At 34.3% G+C, this 18,432-nt stretch overlaps 1 protein-coding gene across 2 annotated transcripts in view; it reads right to left on the bottom strand.

The window, feature by feature from the left end:
- Positions 1-18,432, bottom strand: part of XPR1 (xenotropic and polytropic retrovirus receptor 1) — a 218,528-nt gene that overhangs the window by 136,221 nt on the left and 63,875 nt on the right. Inside the window, exon 3 of one of the 2 annotated variants that reach the window (XM_077902072.1) lies at positions 5,697-5,727. The exons of the other annotated variant lie outside the window; for it this stretch is intronic. Coding sequence (XP_077758198.1) covers positions 5,697-5,727 — 31 coding nt within the window. The remainder of the gene's footprint in view (positions 1-5,696; positions 5,728-18,432) is intronic. 2 annotated transcript variants of the gene reach the window in all.

Here is an 18,432-nt window from a genome sequence, read left to right on the forward strand (position 1 = left end):
TTTGTGACCTGTTGCAGCAAACTACTGAACCTGAGAAGGGGATTGTGGGAATCCTAATTTGTAGCTAAGTCAGACAGAAGTATGGGTAACCTGGGGACATACTATTTGCTATTGCCATCTTCACTTGAAGGCAGTCTTATAGGATTAAGACCTTAACCTGTGTGGTTTTCTTTTTTTTTTTTTTTTTTTTGCTAACTCTAGGTAGAGTCATAAGTGCATTAAATTGTAGAAAACCAATTGGTATCCACCGAGAATTAGAGAATTGCTTGGTGTGGAAAACCCAAATATGTAGTGTCAGAAGTGTTTTGAGCAGAGAAAATCACTTTCTTTTAACTTCAAATGAGATCGATCTGAATACATGTTCAGACAGATCATAATCAAAGTGTAAAAAACTACAACTAAAAATAAATTCTTGAAAGTAGCCAGAGAAAAACAACTCATTAGTTACTACAGAACAATGATTTGAGTAACTGTGGATTTCTTACTAGAAATCAAGGAGGCTAGCCATAGAGGTTGATTCATATTTTTAAGAACGCTAAAAAAAGAACTACCAACCCAGAATACATATCCAATGAATACATCCTTATGGAATGAAGGTGAAACAAAGGTAATATCAATGGAAGAAAATCCAAGAGCATTTGTTGCCAGCAGACTACTCTTAAAAAAAAAATGCTAAAGGAAGTTTTTCAGGCAGAAGAGGAATAATACCAATAGAAACCAAGAACCTCAGCAATGAAAAGAAAGCAACAGAAGTGATAAATATTTAGGTATAGGTAATGAACTATTCTTCCATGAGTTCTTTTTTTTTTTTAAAGATGTTATTTAGTTATTCATAGAGACACACAGAGAGAGAGAGGCAGAGACACAGGCAGAGGGAGAAGCAGGCTCCATGCAGGGAGCCTGATGTGGGACTCGATCCTAGGTCTCCAGGATCACACCCTGGGCTGCAGGTGGCAATAAACTGCTGTGCCACTAGGGCTGCCCCCATGAGTTCTTTAAAATGTTTGACAGGTCTAGGTGGCTCAGCTGGTTAAGTGTCTGCCTTCAGTTCAGGTCATGACCCAAGAGTCCTAGGATAGAGCCCCACTTGCTGCTCAGCAAGGAGTCTTTTTTTTTCTCTCTCTCTCTTTCTGCCCCCCCTCTCCACTGCTCATTCTCTCTCTCTCTCTCTCTCTCTCTCTCTAATAAAGTCTTTTTTAAAAAATAAAATGTTTGACAGTTGAAAAAAATTAGAACCTTTTCTAGTAGGGCTTTCAATATATGCTGATATAATATATAAGACAACTACAGCATAAAGGGGAAAAGGAAAAGAGACCTATTTGGTGTTAAGGTTTCTACATTTCAAATAAAATTGTAAAATATTAACTTTAAGTAAATTGTGAAAGGTAAGGTAAACATGTATTGTAATCCTTAGTGCAACCATTTTTAAAAACCAAAACTACAGAAATACATATGTAAAAATATAATAAATTAAAACAATTCTAAATATATTCAAGTAACTTGCCTCCTCAAAAACAAGAGAAAAATAGATTTAAAAATGGAGATAAATTTAAAAATCAAATAATAAAGGGATATATAATTCCAAACAATTACATTAAATGTAAATGACCTATCACACCAATTAAAAGACAGATTGTTATAATGAGTTTTAAAAAATTATCCAACTATATTCTGTCTACAAGAAACTCACCTATACATAACGATATAAATAGTTTTCAAGTAAAAGGACAGAAAAACACATACCATGCAAACACTAATCAAAAGAAAAATTAAGGGGCTATATTAGTATCAAAGTAGACTTCAGACCCAAGAAAATTATCACGTATGAAATTCACCATATAATGAAAAGAAGCCAATTCATCAAGAATTTACAAATTCCTAAATGTGTATGTACCTAACAATAAGTTTCAAAATACATGAAGCAAAAATTTACAGAACTGAAAGGAGAGATAAACAAATCCACAATTATAGTTGGAGGTTTCAACATATCTCCTTCAATAATCAGTAAAATGAACAGACAGAAAATTAACAAGAACACAGAGGAACTGAACAATAGCATCAACCAACTGGATCTGGCATTTAAAGAACACTCCAACCAACAACATCAGAATATGTTTATTCTTTTCAAAATGTACATGGAACATTCACCAAGATAGACCCTATCCTGTGTCATAAAATAAGCTTTAGCAAATTTAAAAGAATTAAAATTATATAAAGTATGTTCCTCTAAACCATAAAAGAATTAGTAATTAATAATAAAAAGATAGGAGCAAAATCTCTAAACACACTGAAATCAAGATCACTTCTAGATAACCCATGAATATAAAAGGAATCAAGGGAAATAAAATATTTTGAATTGAATGAACATGAAAAGACAACCTGTCAAAATTCGAGAAATAGAGCAAAGGAGTGCCTAGAGGGAAACTTCTGGAATAAAAAAAAAATTTTTTTTAAGATTTTATTTATTTATTCATGAGAGACACAGGGAGAGGGGCAGAGACATAGGCAGAGGGAGAAGCAGGCTCCCTGTGGGGAGCCTGATGTGGGACTTGATCTCAGGACCCCAGGATCACGCCCTGAGCCAAAGGCAGAGGCTCAACCACTGAGCCACCCAGGTGTCCCAATAAAATGTTTATATGAGAAAAGAAGAAAGGTCTCAATCAATCTAAACGTCCACATTAAGAAATTTTTTAAAAATGAACAAAATAAACCCAATGCACTCAAAATAAAATAAAAGGAAAATAATAGAAATTGCTGAATTTGAAAACAAAAAACTCCATAATCAGTGAAATCAAAGGCTAGTTCTCTACAAACAAAAAAAAACTGATTCGAAAAATGTCAAGCAAAACTAACAGAAAAAAGAAGACACAAATTACCAGCATTTAATATAAAATGGGATATAACTACAGACCCTAGACATTAAAAAGATAATAGAAAAATAGTACAAACAATTCTAAGCACATAAATTCAACAACTTAGATGAAATGGACCAATTCCTTGAAAACCACAAAATACCGAAATTCACACCAAATGAAACAGATAACCTAAGAAGTCTTATAACTGCTAAAGAAACTGGATAATGACAAAAACAATTCTCTTCCAAAAAACAGAATCTGTAGACCCAGACAGTTTCAATGGTGGATTCTACATAACATTTAATGAGGCATACCAAACTTCCAAAAAAACAGAAAATACTTCCCAACCCAGATTCTGATGTTAACGTGATACCAAAACCACACAAAGATAGTACAGGAAAAGAAAACTACAGACCCATATCCTTCTTGGATAGAAATTTTTAAAATCCTCAACAAACTATGAGATAATTTAATCCAGCAATATATAGAAACAATAATATACCACAACTAAGTGGGGTATATCCCAAGAATATAAAACTAGCTCAATATTTGAAAATCAATGGGCAGCCCAGTGGCTCAGCAGTTTAGCACCGTCTTCAGCCCAGAGTGTGATCCTGGAGACCCAGGATCGAGTCCCACATCAGGCTCCCTGCATGGAGCCTGCTTCTCCCTCTGCCTGTGTCTGTGCCCCCCTCTCTCTGTTGTCTCTCATGAAAAAATAAAATCTTTAAAAAAATGTTTGAAAATCAAGCAATGTAGTACACCCTATTAACAGTATAAAATATAAAACCCATGATCCTATAATTTGATGAAGAAAACACATCTGATAAAATCCCATGTCCTTCAACAGTAAAAAAACTTTAGCAAACTAGGAATAGAAGGAAATTTCCACAATCTGATGAAAAAGCATTTATAAGGGTAAAACATCAGCTAACAATGTATTTAATGGTGAAGACTAAGATGGGAATAAGGAAAAAGAATGGCCATTCTCACCACACCTATACAACATCATACTGGAAGTGCTGGTCAGTGTAATAATTTAAGAAAAAGATAAGGCATACAGACTGGAAAGGAAGACATAAAACTTCCCCTGTTCTCAGATAACATAACTGTTTATATAGACAATCCAAAGGAATCTACAAGAACCCCTAAAACTCATGAGTGAGTTTTCAGTCACAGGATACAAGGTCAATACATTAAAAAAAAAGTCAATCATATCTTTATATAACACTGATGGACAACTGGCAAATTAAATTTAAAAACCAACATCAGGGGTATGTGGGTGGCTCAGTCAGTTGAGTGTCCAACTATTGATCAGCTGAGATCATGATCTCAGGGTCATGAGATCAAGCCCTGTGTCAGACTCTGCTTGACAGTCTCTCCCTCATCTTCTCCCTCTCCCCTTACCTATCTCCCTGTTCTTTTTTTTTTTTTTTTTTAAACTAAGAACACCTGAGTGGCTCAGCGGTTGAGCGGCTGCCTTTGGCTCATGGCGTGATCCCGGGGTCGGGGATCAAGTCCCACATCAGTCTCCTTGCAGGGAGCCTGCTTCTTCCTCTGCCTGTGTCTCTGCCTCTGTGTGTGTGTGTCTCTCATGAATAAATACACAAAATCTTTAAGAAAAAATAAATGTAAACAACTGATGAAATACATAAAAGAAGACCTAAATGGAGAGGCTTACCACAAGTTATGGACTAGAAGACTAAACCATAAAGAAGTCAACTCTCCCTAAATTGATCCATAGACTTAACATACTTTCAATCAATATGCCAGGATTTTTTTTCTACATAGAGAAAAACTGAGTCCAAAATTCATATTGAAAGGCAAAAGAATTAGAAAAATCATTAAATTTCTGAAGAAGAGCAATAAAGTCAGAGAAATCACAGTATCTGATTGTAATACATAATCAAGACAATGTTCATACTATGGTACTGGCAAAAGGATGGACAGAAACATACAGCAATGAAACAGAGTCCATAAATAGACCTTCGAAAATAAAGCAAATTAGTTCCTAACAAAGGTGCAAAGGCAATCCAAAAGAGAAAGGAGACTCTTCCCAGCAAATCACATGAGAACAAGTGAACATCTATCTATATGTAAGAAAATGAACTGGCCTAAACCTCACATCTTCTATAAAAATTAACTAAGATGAGATGACAGAACTAAATGTAAAACTATAAAACTTTTAGAAGAAAATAAAGGAGAAAATCTTTGTGACCAGAAGTTAGGCAAAGAGATGTTAAGGATGACACCAAAATGAAAAAACTGAAAAGTAGGACTTCATCAAAATTAAAAACTTTTGCTGTACAAAGGATATTGTTAAAAGAATGAAAAATAAGCTACAGACTGGGAGAAAACATTCGCAGTACACATAATCAACAAAGGACTTGTATCCAGAATACGTAAGAAACTTTCAACACTGGATAGGAAGAATATGGGCAACACAAATAAAAAATGGACAAGACTAGGAAACAGATGACAAGTGAAAAGACACTCAACACCATTAGACACTAGAGAAATGCAAAAGAAAACCACAGTAAAAACGTTCTAAACCTAAGACTGTAGTGATGCTGAATATACTAAAAACATCTAAATTGCACACACTTTAAATGAATGATTTTATGTTCTGTAAATTATAAGAAAGACTCTAAAAAATAGAACTACAATGAGGTACTACCATTTATATACATATTAGAATGGCTAAAATAAAAAATACTGTATCAAGTGTTGGTGAGGATGCAGAACAACTGGAACTCTTATGTTGCTAATGGGAATGCAAAATGAAACAGCCACTCCAGAAAACATTTTGGCAGTTCCTTATAAAGTTAAACACAGACTTACCAAATGACCCAGCAATGCCACTTCTGGGTATCTAGAGAAATAAAAAACTTATATTCACACAAAAACCTGTAATAAAAGGAATGGATTACTGATATAAGTAACAACTTGCATAAATCTCAAAGGACTTATACTGTATGAAAGAAGCCAGTATCAAAGCTACATACATATTATTCAATTTATATGACCCTCTCAAAAAGACAAAACTATAGTGATGGGAAATGGGGCTTATGTGTAGGAGGAGAGTGTGACTGTACAGGGATAGCTCAAGGATTTGAGGATGACAGAACTATTCTGTACCCTGATTATGGTAGTGATTACACAGATTTTACATATGTTAAAATTCATAGAACTGTACACCCATAAAAAGTAAACCTTAGGGGATCCCTGGGTGGCTCAGCAGTTTAGTGCCTGCCTTTGGCCCAGGATCGAGTCCCACGTTGGGCTCCCGGCATGGAGCCTGCTTCTCCCTCCTCCTGTGTCTCTGCCTCTCTCTCTCTCTCTCTCTCTCTCTGTCTATAATAAATAAATAAATAAATAAACAAACAAACAATCTTTTAAAAAAAAAGTAAACCTTACTGTTAGTGTAAAAAATAAAATTTAAAATGTCAAGCAATCAAATAACTGTATCAATTTATACTATCACTACTGCAAGAGGCCATTTCCCAGCAAGGAGAGACACCAATCACAAAGGAAGAAAATAATTTTTGTCAAATCATTTGTTTTAAAAAATACCATTTCAGATATATATAACCTGTATTTTCTCCAGTTTTACCAGCCTCGAGGAGTATTAGTGATAACTCCAATGTTTACAACCTGTTGCCCTTACTTGCTTATCTCCTATCTCCTTTTGGTCTCCACTCCCCCACCTCTAACCCAGTTATTTGTGAGAAGTGGTCTTAGGTTCTTCACATTCTGTCCGTATTTAGTTATGTTCAATCCTTAAAAAGCCACTTCACCATTGCTAATGCTGACCTTCCAAATCTGTAAGTCCTTAAAAGGTTCCTTTAGCCCTCAATATATAAAAGACATGCTAAAAATAAAATAAAATAAAATAAAAATAAAAGACATCCTAAATCCTACAGAGATGAGGAGAACACCTTCTCACTGTAATTGTTTCAGGTTCCTTGAATGTGCCATGCTCATCTCTAGATTCTGGTACTCACTCTTTCTTCAACTTGAAAAACTTCCCCACATTTTTCCTAGCCAATTCATCCTCCAAGTGTCAGGTAAAACATTAATATCTTAAGACAACATTCTCTGACCCTTCCAGATTATGTTATAAATTCTCTTGTCATATTATTCTACAGCACTCTGTATTTCTTCTTCACAATACTTAAATTCTTTCAATTACTTATTTAAAATCATTGCGGGGGGGGGGGGGGCACCTGGGTGGCTTAGTCGGTTACTTGTCTGCCTTTGGTTCAGGTCATGACACCAGAGTTCTGGGATTAAGCTCCAGCATGGGGCTCCCTGCTCAGCTGGGAGCCTATTTCTCTCTCTCCCTCTCTCTCCCTCTGCCTGTCTCTCTCCCTGCTTGTGCTGTCAAATAAATAAACTCTTCAAAAAAATAAAAAACAGGGGCATCTGGGTGGCTCAGCGGGTGATCCCAGGGTCCTGGAATCGAGTCCCACATCAGGCTTCCCATGGGGAGCTTGCTTCTCCCTCTGCCTATGTCTCTGCCTCTCTCTCTGTTTCTAATGAATAAATATATAAAATCTTTTTAAAAATAATAAATAATAAGTAATTAATAAAATAAAATCACTGCTGGGTTACATAGACCCCAAAAGGATAGGACAAGTATCTATTTCATTTATTGTCATGACTAGTATATGGAAGACACACAAGACTGACTGGCTGCTATATACCTTGAGAGGTAATGATATCTCTATCCCCAGAGGTGTGAAAAGAGGACTGTGCGACCATCTCAATAATAATGTAAAAAAGATTCATGCAATGGATGGGGTCTAAAGCTAGAAGATCTTCAAAATCCTCTGAAACACCTTATTATAGTGTGAATTACAAAATGTCATGTAATTAGAATACAAGGGAACATATACTAAAAATATTCTGAACATAATTTATTCTTTACTATCTTATTTATAAGTCAATTTTTAAAACCAGTGCCTCAGTTATTAAGAGTGAAAATAATTAATATAAATGTAATTATCATATTGTAGATGAAAGAAATCATTAAGAGGTAGTTCAAATTAAGAGAATGTCAGCTGACATGCTCTCACCCTTTGATCAATCAATTAAAATATTTAATGAGTATACATATCAAATTCTGGTGAGACACAGTATTAGTACTAAATGCGCCTAAAAGATGTTTGAAATAAAAATTCTGAACAATATTTAAAAATTTAAAGGACCAAGCTCAATCTTGTCCTCCCACTGAATTAACAGATGTTGCCTGTTTTTGTTTGGAATACATATCTTCTAACAGAATTAATTATTTAGCTAATATTTTCTTTCTTATGAAATCTGGTGTTAATTGGAAATCAATTTTTCTTAAGTCTAACTAAACAAGTTAAATGTTTAGAGAGAGCCATAATGCAATACTCAAATCTGTTTAAAATCATTTAAAAAGACACTATTTGACCAGTTTTCAAATAGACTTGGACTATCAAACACAGACATTCTGTCTGACAATATGTATTTCTGAATTCAAATGGATTTTTGCAATACAACAGGCATTATTCAATGAAGTCACATTAAAAACATATTAAAGATCAAATCTCCCTTATGAGTACTAAAGGGAACTAAATTACATCTCTGTCATTCCTCACTGTCACATTACAAAGATCTCAAGATCCTTCACTAATTACATCTGCAAAGACCACATAAATAAATAAATAAAAAGTTACAAATTTTCAATGAAGGTCACATTCTAAGGTTAATCTTTTTGTGCTTCAACTTCCCTTCTAATATAGAGAGGGAGTGCTGATTAAATACTTCTTTTTGCAAGTCACCAACGGCATCCTTATTGCTGCTAAGACAGACCCTTTTCAATCCGTATCTTCTGAGACCCCTCTGCCTCATTTCACAATAGTGACCATTCACAGTTCTTGACACTCTATCTCTCATCTTGGTTTCCAACATACTAATCTTTAGGGTTGGTTCTTACTAAAGTCTACCACCTACTGGGGAAGACATCAAAATCTTTATCTCTGGCTCATATTACCACTTACTGAGATCTATAGGACATGCTGAGCATCTGCTTTTGGCTGTCCCACAGACATCTTAAATTCAACTAATCCAAAATTGAATTTATCAGGCAGCCCAGGTAGTTCAGCGGTTTAGCTCCGCCTTCAGCCCAGGGCCTGATCCTGGAGACCAGGAATCGAGTCCCACGTTGGGCTCCCTGCATGGAGCCCTGCTTCTCCCTCTGCCTGTGTCTCTGCCTCTTTCTCTCTCTGTGTCTCTCATGAATGCATAAATAAAATCTCTAAAAACAACAACAACAACAACAACAACAAAATTGAATTCATCAACTTGGAAGTGTACAGGTTAGGAGCAAAACCTCCGGAATCAAGATTATTCTACTTAAAATCCTGGCCCTGCCTCTTTCTTATAAAGTGTCCAACCAGGGAAAAGATCCTCTGACTCTTTCTTTGACTCCTTCTCTTTTCTATAAAATAGAAATAATAACCAACCTACACCTAACAGATTATATAGTTTATAATGGTGAATAAAATCAAGGTCTGAAATGGTCAATCCTTATTTCACCATGGAGGTTTATTCTATGCTAAAATGTGAGTTATATGGCAATGGATTTGTAGAACCAAAACTACAGTGCTTCTAAGAATCAAAGATGTATTTCCCATACCACCATGTTTTAACAGCATTTCTGTTATCAATAAAGTATACATCTTATAATTTTTTTCTGAAAAGCTGATATTAAATTATGATAACTGAGGAAATATTAAAGTTGATACTGCCTCTCAACATAATGATTTTTCCATTTACTAAATAATGGCATCTCTTTTTGGAGTTTAGCATATCAGGTAGTGTTTTAGTTAAGTAGTGTTTATTTCTCTAGTTATCATAGCACTTCAACCAGCAGCGGCATATGTAAGAGAAACCATATTTATTTAAGTTCCTTAAAGTGAATATGTGATTTAATTATAAACTTCTTTTTTCTTTTTTCTTAGGTTACTTACATAATATCCCAGTTCCTAGCATCCACAAACCCTTCCTTATCCTTAAGGCACGCTGCATTATAACTTTTGCAAGTCCCAGGCATTTTTGCCTTGGTAAACTGCTAGTCCTATTGCATAAAATATTGAAAATTATATTTTACAACTGCACTATTATAAAGATGAATATAATCCAGGTTGGATTCATTATTCTAATATTCATTTTCTTCTGATTTTAAAATAAACTAAAAACTTTTTTGCAGGCTCCCAAGAGAGATATGGGCCCTAAGTACTGTGCTTATATTACAGTGCCTAATGGATAAGAGCCTGTTTCAAGACTGTGCTAAAAAGTCAACTCTATTCAATATTCATTGATCTCTTCCCAAACATTCTCAAAGCCAAATGTTATCTTCTAACTCTCACAGCACTTGGTTCTCTTTTTCCTTGTAACATTTATCTCATTGAGTTAGATAATTAACAGTCTACTCCCTTCTAAGGACCATGGTTTACTTATTTTTTTGACCACCTCTCACCTCTAGGATTTGGCACATGATTCTGGTTTTTTATTAAGCTGTGTGTTAATGTATTCAGGAGACAACCCAGTCTTCTTTCCATCTCTGTTTGTAGAAGGAAGGGTAACAAGAACCCTTAGAACAGAAAAGACTAATAAATACAAATGGTCACACACAATATGCACATAGAAAAACTATGTGATGTAAGATCATGAAATAGCCAAATGTTTCAAGACAAGCTAACTACTCCTCCTAGTAGATAAGACAGAGAAGACAGCTATCTATCTTCTTACTAGAGAAGATAGCTATCACATATAGGTTGTCTGAAAGAATTTGGTGCCTTTTGTGGCAAAATGGCGCTAGCATAATAACTGGAATATTGACTCTTAGGTTACTTACATAATTAAAGCAATAGTTTTAGAGCTAAAAAATATGTGTACATGCTAAACTTCGGGAGTTTTTTTAAGTTATAATTTTTGTTATGTAGTATTGCCAACAGTCACTTTATGACTTTATCACCATTTTGGAGTTATATAATATAAAAAGCTTCAATAATTTATGAATGCTTTAGGTACTTACAGGGTATGACTCCCTAAAATCTCCTGTCAAATATAAAGCAGAAACTAAAAAAGGGGAGAGATGTTTTTCATTTGTTGGTCTTTAAGAAAATACAAAAAAGGCCTTTAACATTTTTCAGTGACAACGCTATATGGTTTACCAGGAACTATCATTCCAAAACTGTGGGAAAATAACTAATATACAGAGGACATCTGCTGTATTAAAATATAAAATTAAAGAGAATGTTCTCCATCTACCCAACATAATTATTTTATTCTTTAAAATACAGAGTAATGATAAAATGCAATGTATTTACATTAGAGGTCTTGGGGACATTTGATAATTCCACTGACCTGTGTAAATACACCACCTGTCCAAAACACACTAGTCTATAAATAATCATAGCTCTTCGCATCCCCAAAATGGAAACATCATTTCAGGAGGAAAGCAAAGCAAGAGAGACAACTGTGTCAGGTTGAAAAACAGTCTGAATTCTATTTTGGGACCATGTTCTGATAGTTAAGCATTTAACTTTCTTAGGCAGGATTTTTCAAAAGAATTGTCAAATCACAGGTTAATAACCATAAATTAACTTATCAGTTAAAAACAAAGTAAAACTACATTTTCATTCAACTAGGTTACATTATATATCAGATCATTTTATACCATAGGCCAATCTGTCAACTAATTTCTTCAGTTTCATTTAGTCCTTTCTTAAAATGAGAGTTCTAAATAAAATTAAAATGTATTACTGATTGTATAAATTAAAGTAACATTTTAAGGTCTAACTCTCTCCTTTACACATTTTTTTTTAAAGATTTTATTTATTTATCCATGAGAGACAGAGAGAGAGAGGCAGAGACATAGGCAGAGGGAAAAGCAGGCTCCCCGTAGGGAGCCCAATGTGGGACTCCATCTCGGGACTCCAGGATCACACCCTGAGGCGAAGGGAGATGCTCAACTGCTGAGGCACCCAGGCGTCCCTACACATTTCTGTTTAAATGATCACTGTATGTAACAAAAATCTAAATTCTAATACTGTGCCTTAGAAGGACATATTTTACCTATATTGGGACAATGACATTCAAACTATGACCCACATAACCAGTGGCAAAACGACACTTCCAGTTCCTGCTCAAACCCAAGACAGGCACAACTTGTTTCCTCACCTCTCTCAAAGACCTACTTTGATACTACCCCAAATGCACTGCAAACCAACTACTAACAAGTACCTAAGTTTACTTGTCAGTCTGTCAAATTCAACACTCTCAAACTTGTTGGCTTAATGTCAACAAATAGTATCAAAAAGAAAAAACGGGAAGATAAATTTATCTAAACACTGAAATCTTACATTCTTATTTTCTCCAGAGTCAGCACAGAATGGAGGAATCTCCTTATAAATGCTAGTGACATCTCACCACCCCATGCTCTGATCTTACTCTCTGATAAATTCTACCTTTTCCACATTCTGATATGGATAGTATAACACTGATTAAGGCACTCTATATGGGCAAAACTCCTGTATTTTACTGGCTGATACAAAAAGGGACAATAACATTCTAACTCTATGGTTTTTAAACTTTAGAATCCCTTGAAGAGTTTGTTAAAACACAGCTGGCCAAGCCCTTCCCTTGATTTAGTAGGTCCAAGGTGAGGTCCAAAAATTTACATATCTAAGATTTATTTATTTATATTGAGAAAGAGCTTGCACAGGAGCAAGGGGAGGGGCAGAGAGAGAGAGAATCTCCAACAGACAGAGATCCATCTCTAACCCCAATATCATGACCTGAACAGAAACCAAGAGCTCAACTGACTGAGCCACCCAGGTACCCCCTAAAATTTACATTTCTAACAAGTACCTAGGTGATACTGATGCTATTGGTTCAGAGGAACACATTCTGAAAATCATTAGTCTAATAATCTGAAATTGTAATATTCATTTTCGTGTTCTACACACAAAATCACACCTCAGATTGCTCTAAACCCACCAATTTATAAATGTTACTTTATACTAACAGTTTTCAAATTTCTCTTACTGGATGATAGATATTTACAATATGTATTTTCTCCAGTCTTTTATGCTGTATCTACTTAAAAAAAAAAAAAAAAAAAAAAAAAGGTTCCAGGGTTCCAGAAGAGGCTGTCACATTACCTACTGTTTTAAAACAATGGAACTTCAAAGTCTTCAGTAATTCTATCATGTCACTATATAATTTGCCATTCCTCATTAATGAAATTTATTCTCTAAGACACTATGCTTAGGTTTGGTTTAGATAACTAAGTTTTCCTTTAAATATTTCTTGAAAGATAAACTAATAAACATTATCATTAAGGCAGCTCCTCTCCTATCTCCTAGTACTTTCTGCTCTCTTCTTCTGTCAGAACCACTTATCTTTTCATAAACCACACTTTGGCTCTATTGATCTCTAAGAAATAAAATGTTAGAAAGATGCTTAAACACATCAATATTTATTAAACATCAAATTCAAACATTTTGATCCAGCAGACAAAACACTAACATACCTCTCCAATCTTCTTTCAGATTCTCTTATACGATATGATCCCTTTTCTTGCAAGTCTATCTGCTGCTAACTGTCCATTAGATTTCATTCCCCTCAAGTGAAAAGTTTTATGTTCTCCTTTCAATTAATATCATGCTTAAAATAAGCTTGAAAGAAAAAAAAAGCTTGAAAGTATTAACTTACTTTTACCTGACTGCATTCAATTCATTCCAATAATTTTTTATCTGCTAACACATATTATATATGAACTATATTGTTTTGTACCTTCAAAAACTGCTTTTATCAGGCATTCACTGTGTATTTTCATGTTCAAAAAAAATTGTGAGGTTGTTCGATTTTTTTTATTCCTTCATTTAAAGAAAACTATTTCATACAAGACAGCATGTAATAAATACTTACTGAATACCACAACTTTGACAAATAAACAAGTTTACTAAATATCAGTGTGGAAAAGAATGTCAGTGCTTACCAATATAATTGTAACTCCTCTTCTGCTTGGCACACAAATAAACAATACTTTCCAGTTCCTCTGCAATTAGGTGGGGCCACATAACAGACTTCTGGCCAGCAGAATGCAGATGTGAGTGATATATTCCACTTCTGAGCCTCGGCAATTAAAACCTCCCACACAATATCCAACCCACTTTCCATTTCTGTGGTGACCTTAGAGGTCACATATTGAAAATGACAGAAATATAGGAGAGAAGAAGGCTGAACCCTTAAATCACTTTTTGGAAGGAATATATCTAGGAAAATGTCCTAATCAGGCTTATCCATACTAAACTTTGTGTGAATGAGAATTAAACCTTCATTAGGTTAAGCCACAGAAACTTGGATTGATCTGTTACAAAACTGGCATTATTATCAATACAGCCAATAGTGTTCAGGAAATTAAAGAAATCCCCCCCCTTTTTTTTTGCAATTTCCCAGAGATTTAACTTAACTGTGCATTGTCCTGAGTACAGTCATAGAGTATTAATAGTCTTTTTCACTCAGGAATCAGCATTACTATATTATTAAAATACACTGTATAGTACAATGAAGTAGATGACATAGTCTGGCACTTAAAATGTATTTCAAAATGATTTCTAAGAAAAAAAAAGAAAGAAAATGATTTCTTTTTTTTTTTTAATTTTTATTTATTTATGATAGTCACACAGAGAGAAAGAGGCAGAGACACAGGCAGAGGGAGAAGCAGGCTCCATGCACCGGGAGCCCGACATGGGATTCGATCCCGGGTCTCCAGGATCGCACCCTGGGCCAAAGGCAGGCGCCAAACCGCTGCACCACCCAGAGATCCCCAAGAAAATGATTTCTTACACAGTATTTGTTATGAGAGCACTTATAATATTTTATTCATATTGGAAATAAAACTATATCTGAACCCCTTATAAGGGCTCCTTATTTCTAAGACCTATGCAAAGTAAATTTTCAAATAAAAAGAAAAACAACTAATACTGCGACCAGAATAGGTTGATTCCATTTAGTAGGGAACAAGTGTTAATGTTTAAGCCACAATACCTACATCATGTTTTGTCATACTGTCCTGATTCAAAATAAATAGTAAAAACATTTTAATAGTAAGAACATTCACTGTCTTGAAAATTATGTTGCGCACACACTCACACAAACCATTTGCTACAAACAACAGAAAAAATGAAGTAGGAATAATTCCAATTATGTATTCCTTTTTTTCTTTTTTTAAGATTTTATTTATTTAAAAGAGAGAGACAGAGATAGCCACCAAGATAGCACAAGCAGGGAGGAGAGGGAGAAGTAGCAGGGAGCCAGATGCAGAGCTCAATCCCAGGACCCTGAAATCAGGGAGCTGGAGCCAAAGGCAGATGCTTAACTGACTAATCCACCCAGGTGCCCCCCAATTGTGTATTCTGATTCAAACTATCAAAATCATTTAATTTCTTGGTTTAAAAAAAAAACTTTCCTCAAAGGGAAAATAATTTTAAGTATACCAACCACATGAAGTTAAAAAATTAAAATACGACTTAAGATTTCTAAGAATCAGCAAGGATACCAGAAAGATTTCCTAACAGACAATATCACACAAAGACCAAATTATGCTGACTAGTGTTATTTTCTATTCAGTAAGTGCACCTAGCCTTTAATTGAAAAGGAAAAAAAAGATGTTGACCCTAATTTTCTGACTCTTGTTTTATGACAGTCCTCAGTTTTACTGGCTGGCTTCCTGGCTTTATAACTGATATTACCAAGATAAAATGTTCCTAACAAAAACATGTCTTTCTAAAGGCAAAGAAATTAAGAACTAACAGGTTATCCCCCCAGTACTAGAGGAAACTATAAAACTCTATTAAATGTATAGAGCATGTCTCAAATGGCAGTCACCTCCCAAACCTTAATAATCTATCACAAAGTAATTACTTAATACAGTTAAAAAATTTAATGAAAACCATTACAGTAGTATTGGTGAAGAAATCCAGAATGTATTCAGGAAACTTTTTATGTCCCACCATCCACTGACTAACCACAACCTAAGAAGCAGCCTTCTTAGGCTCTTATCGTTAAAAATTTCATTTCTGATACAAGGTTAAGCTGTTCCCCCTAGTCCATATACAAACACTGTATGTTACTCAAAAAGGAGAAAGTATAACTAAATCATATTAGTGAAGAATTAAACATAAAAAACAAATTCTAATATGTCACTGAATACACTATGAATACACTATGCACCATGAGGAAAGTGTTACAGACATGGAGCTGGGGGGGGGGGGGTGTCTGTCCTAATTTGATTTTTAGTAAAAGTTGCAATGAATCTTAGCGAGCAAAATACTTGAAATGAAAAAGAATAAAACTATGAGAAATACACCTTTTTTTTTTCCTTCTTACACATAATATCCCTTCAGTTTCTCTGCTCTATACAAAAGGGATAATAATGACAATCATTTGTAAATGAAGGGTAATATTTGTTTCTTGTTTGTGTTATTTCATCAATGCATTTAGCCTTTTAAAGTGTCTGATGTGCTTAGTTAGCTAAGGAAATATGATAATCATATATGCTTATTTCTGTGCCATAATTTTAGCTTCATTATGTCAAAAGAGGATAAACCAGATTAAAAGTATTAGTAATTTCTAGAACATATTTGTAAAAAAAAAATACAACTCCTGGTGAAATCATGATGTGCTAGTATTATTTTTTCTACTGCACATTAAGATAACAGAAATATTAGAGAGAAAATGTTTATTAAGAGTACTTCTTAAAATAATCCTATCTGTTGGATACATATTACATTTTAGGAACCACGTAAGTTAGACTATGTGACAGGAAAAACTCAAAGCCACTTACCTAGACAGATAATGTTAAACTCATGACTTAAGAGGTTAAAAACAAGAAAAAAAAGAATAAACACCATATAAACCTTGAAATTATTTACCAGACTTGAGGAAGACCCTTTTATAGTAGCATAATTCATATACGGTAATAATCTTCATAAAGTAAATGTTTGTTGGGCACGTACTGTATACAAGCAGAAGGTACTGGGAAGAAGAGGTATAAACCTATAAATAAAACGTATACACAGGTAACTACAATACAAATTAGAATCTAGTCAGTGCCATGAGGGAAAAAGAAAGAGCTAGGAGTATTAGGAAAATATTACTTTCTCAAAAAAAAAAAAAAAAAAAAAAAAAGGAAAATATTACTTTGAAGAACATTATAGAAGGCTTTAGGGGGAAAAAATGACATTTAAATGAATCTATAAACTCGGACAAAATTCCTCTTGGTAGATATAGGAAGACAGTTGCATTCCTCCTAGGAAGGTACAGCATAAGCAAACATCAACTCACTAAAAAAATGCTGAATTTTCAAGAAACAGCAACTAATTGAGTTTAACCTTAGAAAATACTGAGAAGCATGCTAGAAAGTTAGATGAGATAAACGCATCTGCAAACCAAGTAAACAAGTATTATCTGATAGACAATAAAAAGTTTTGAACAGGAAAGTAACAAGATTAAATTTTGGAAGCATAATATGGTAGAGTTAGAAAATCCAATTAGGATACTACATTACAGTACCCAACCCAGTGCTTATTAAACAGTTGGGTCTGGGACCCCAAATTATCGATGACCCCAAAGCATTGTTATACAGATTATATCTATGGATATAAACCATACTAAAAATTAATGCAAACATTTATAATAATTAGTTACTAATTCAGTTTAAAATGGTGATAGCTGTTGACTAAATTTAATGTGGTAATCATTCCCCAATATATATAAATATCAAATCATTATGTTAGATACCTAAAACTAATATAAAATTACATGTCAATTGTATCTCAATTAAAACAAGAAAAAAATACACCCATTAATGCACTGGCATAAGTAACATGTTTTAAGAGAAATAATTATACTCTCCAAAACAAAAGAAATGTAGTGAGAAGATTAGCACTGTTCTTCGTTTTTTCACATCTCTTAAATGCCTGGCTTACAGGAGACAAATGTATCCTGTGGTCTCCTATCTGCTTCTGCATATAGTCTGTTTCACTATGTTGTGATTGAAGAAAACGAAGCCTCACACAGGGTGCCTGGGTGTCTCAGTGGCTGAGAATTTGCCTTCGGCTCAGGTTGTGCTCCTGGGGGCTGGGATCGAGTTCTGCATGAGGCTCCCCACAAGGAGCCTGCTTCTCCCTCCACCTCTCTCTTTCTGTGTCTCAAATAAATAAATAAATAAATAAATAAATAAATAAATAAATAAATAAATAAAACCTTTAAAAAAAAAAGCCTCATACATACATAGCTGGAAAAGGGAAATATATCTTAATATTCTTTACAGATAACTGTAGATATTCTTTTTGACACCATACCAAAACTCAACAATTGGTAGCTTCTTAAACTTAGTTGCAATGCATAGGATCTTTTTTACACTGTTAACATTAAAATCCTTTGTCTATCCTATACTTTGAATGGATCTTGCATCCATTCATTATTTTGTAAAATCATGCACTAGTCATTTGGAAAATATCAGTTCTCTGGA

Source organism: Canis aureus, chromosome 6, assembly GCF_053574225.1.
Source record: "Canis aureus isolate CA01 chromosome 6, VMU_Caureus_v.1.0, whole genome shotgun sequence".
Classification (NCBI taxonomy): Eukaryota; Metazoa; Chordata; class Mammalia; order Carnivora; family Canidae; genus Canis; species Canis aureus.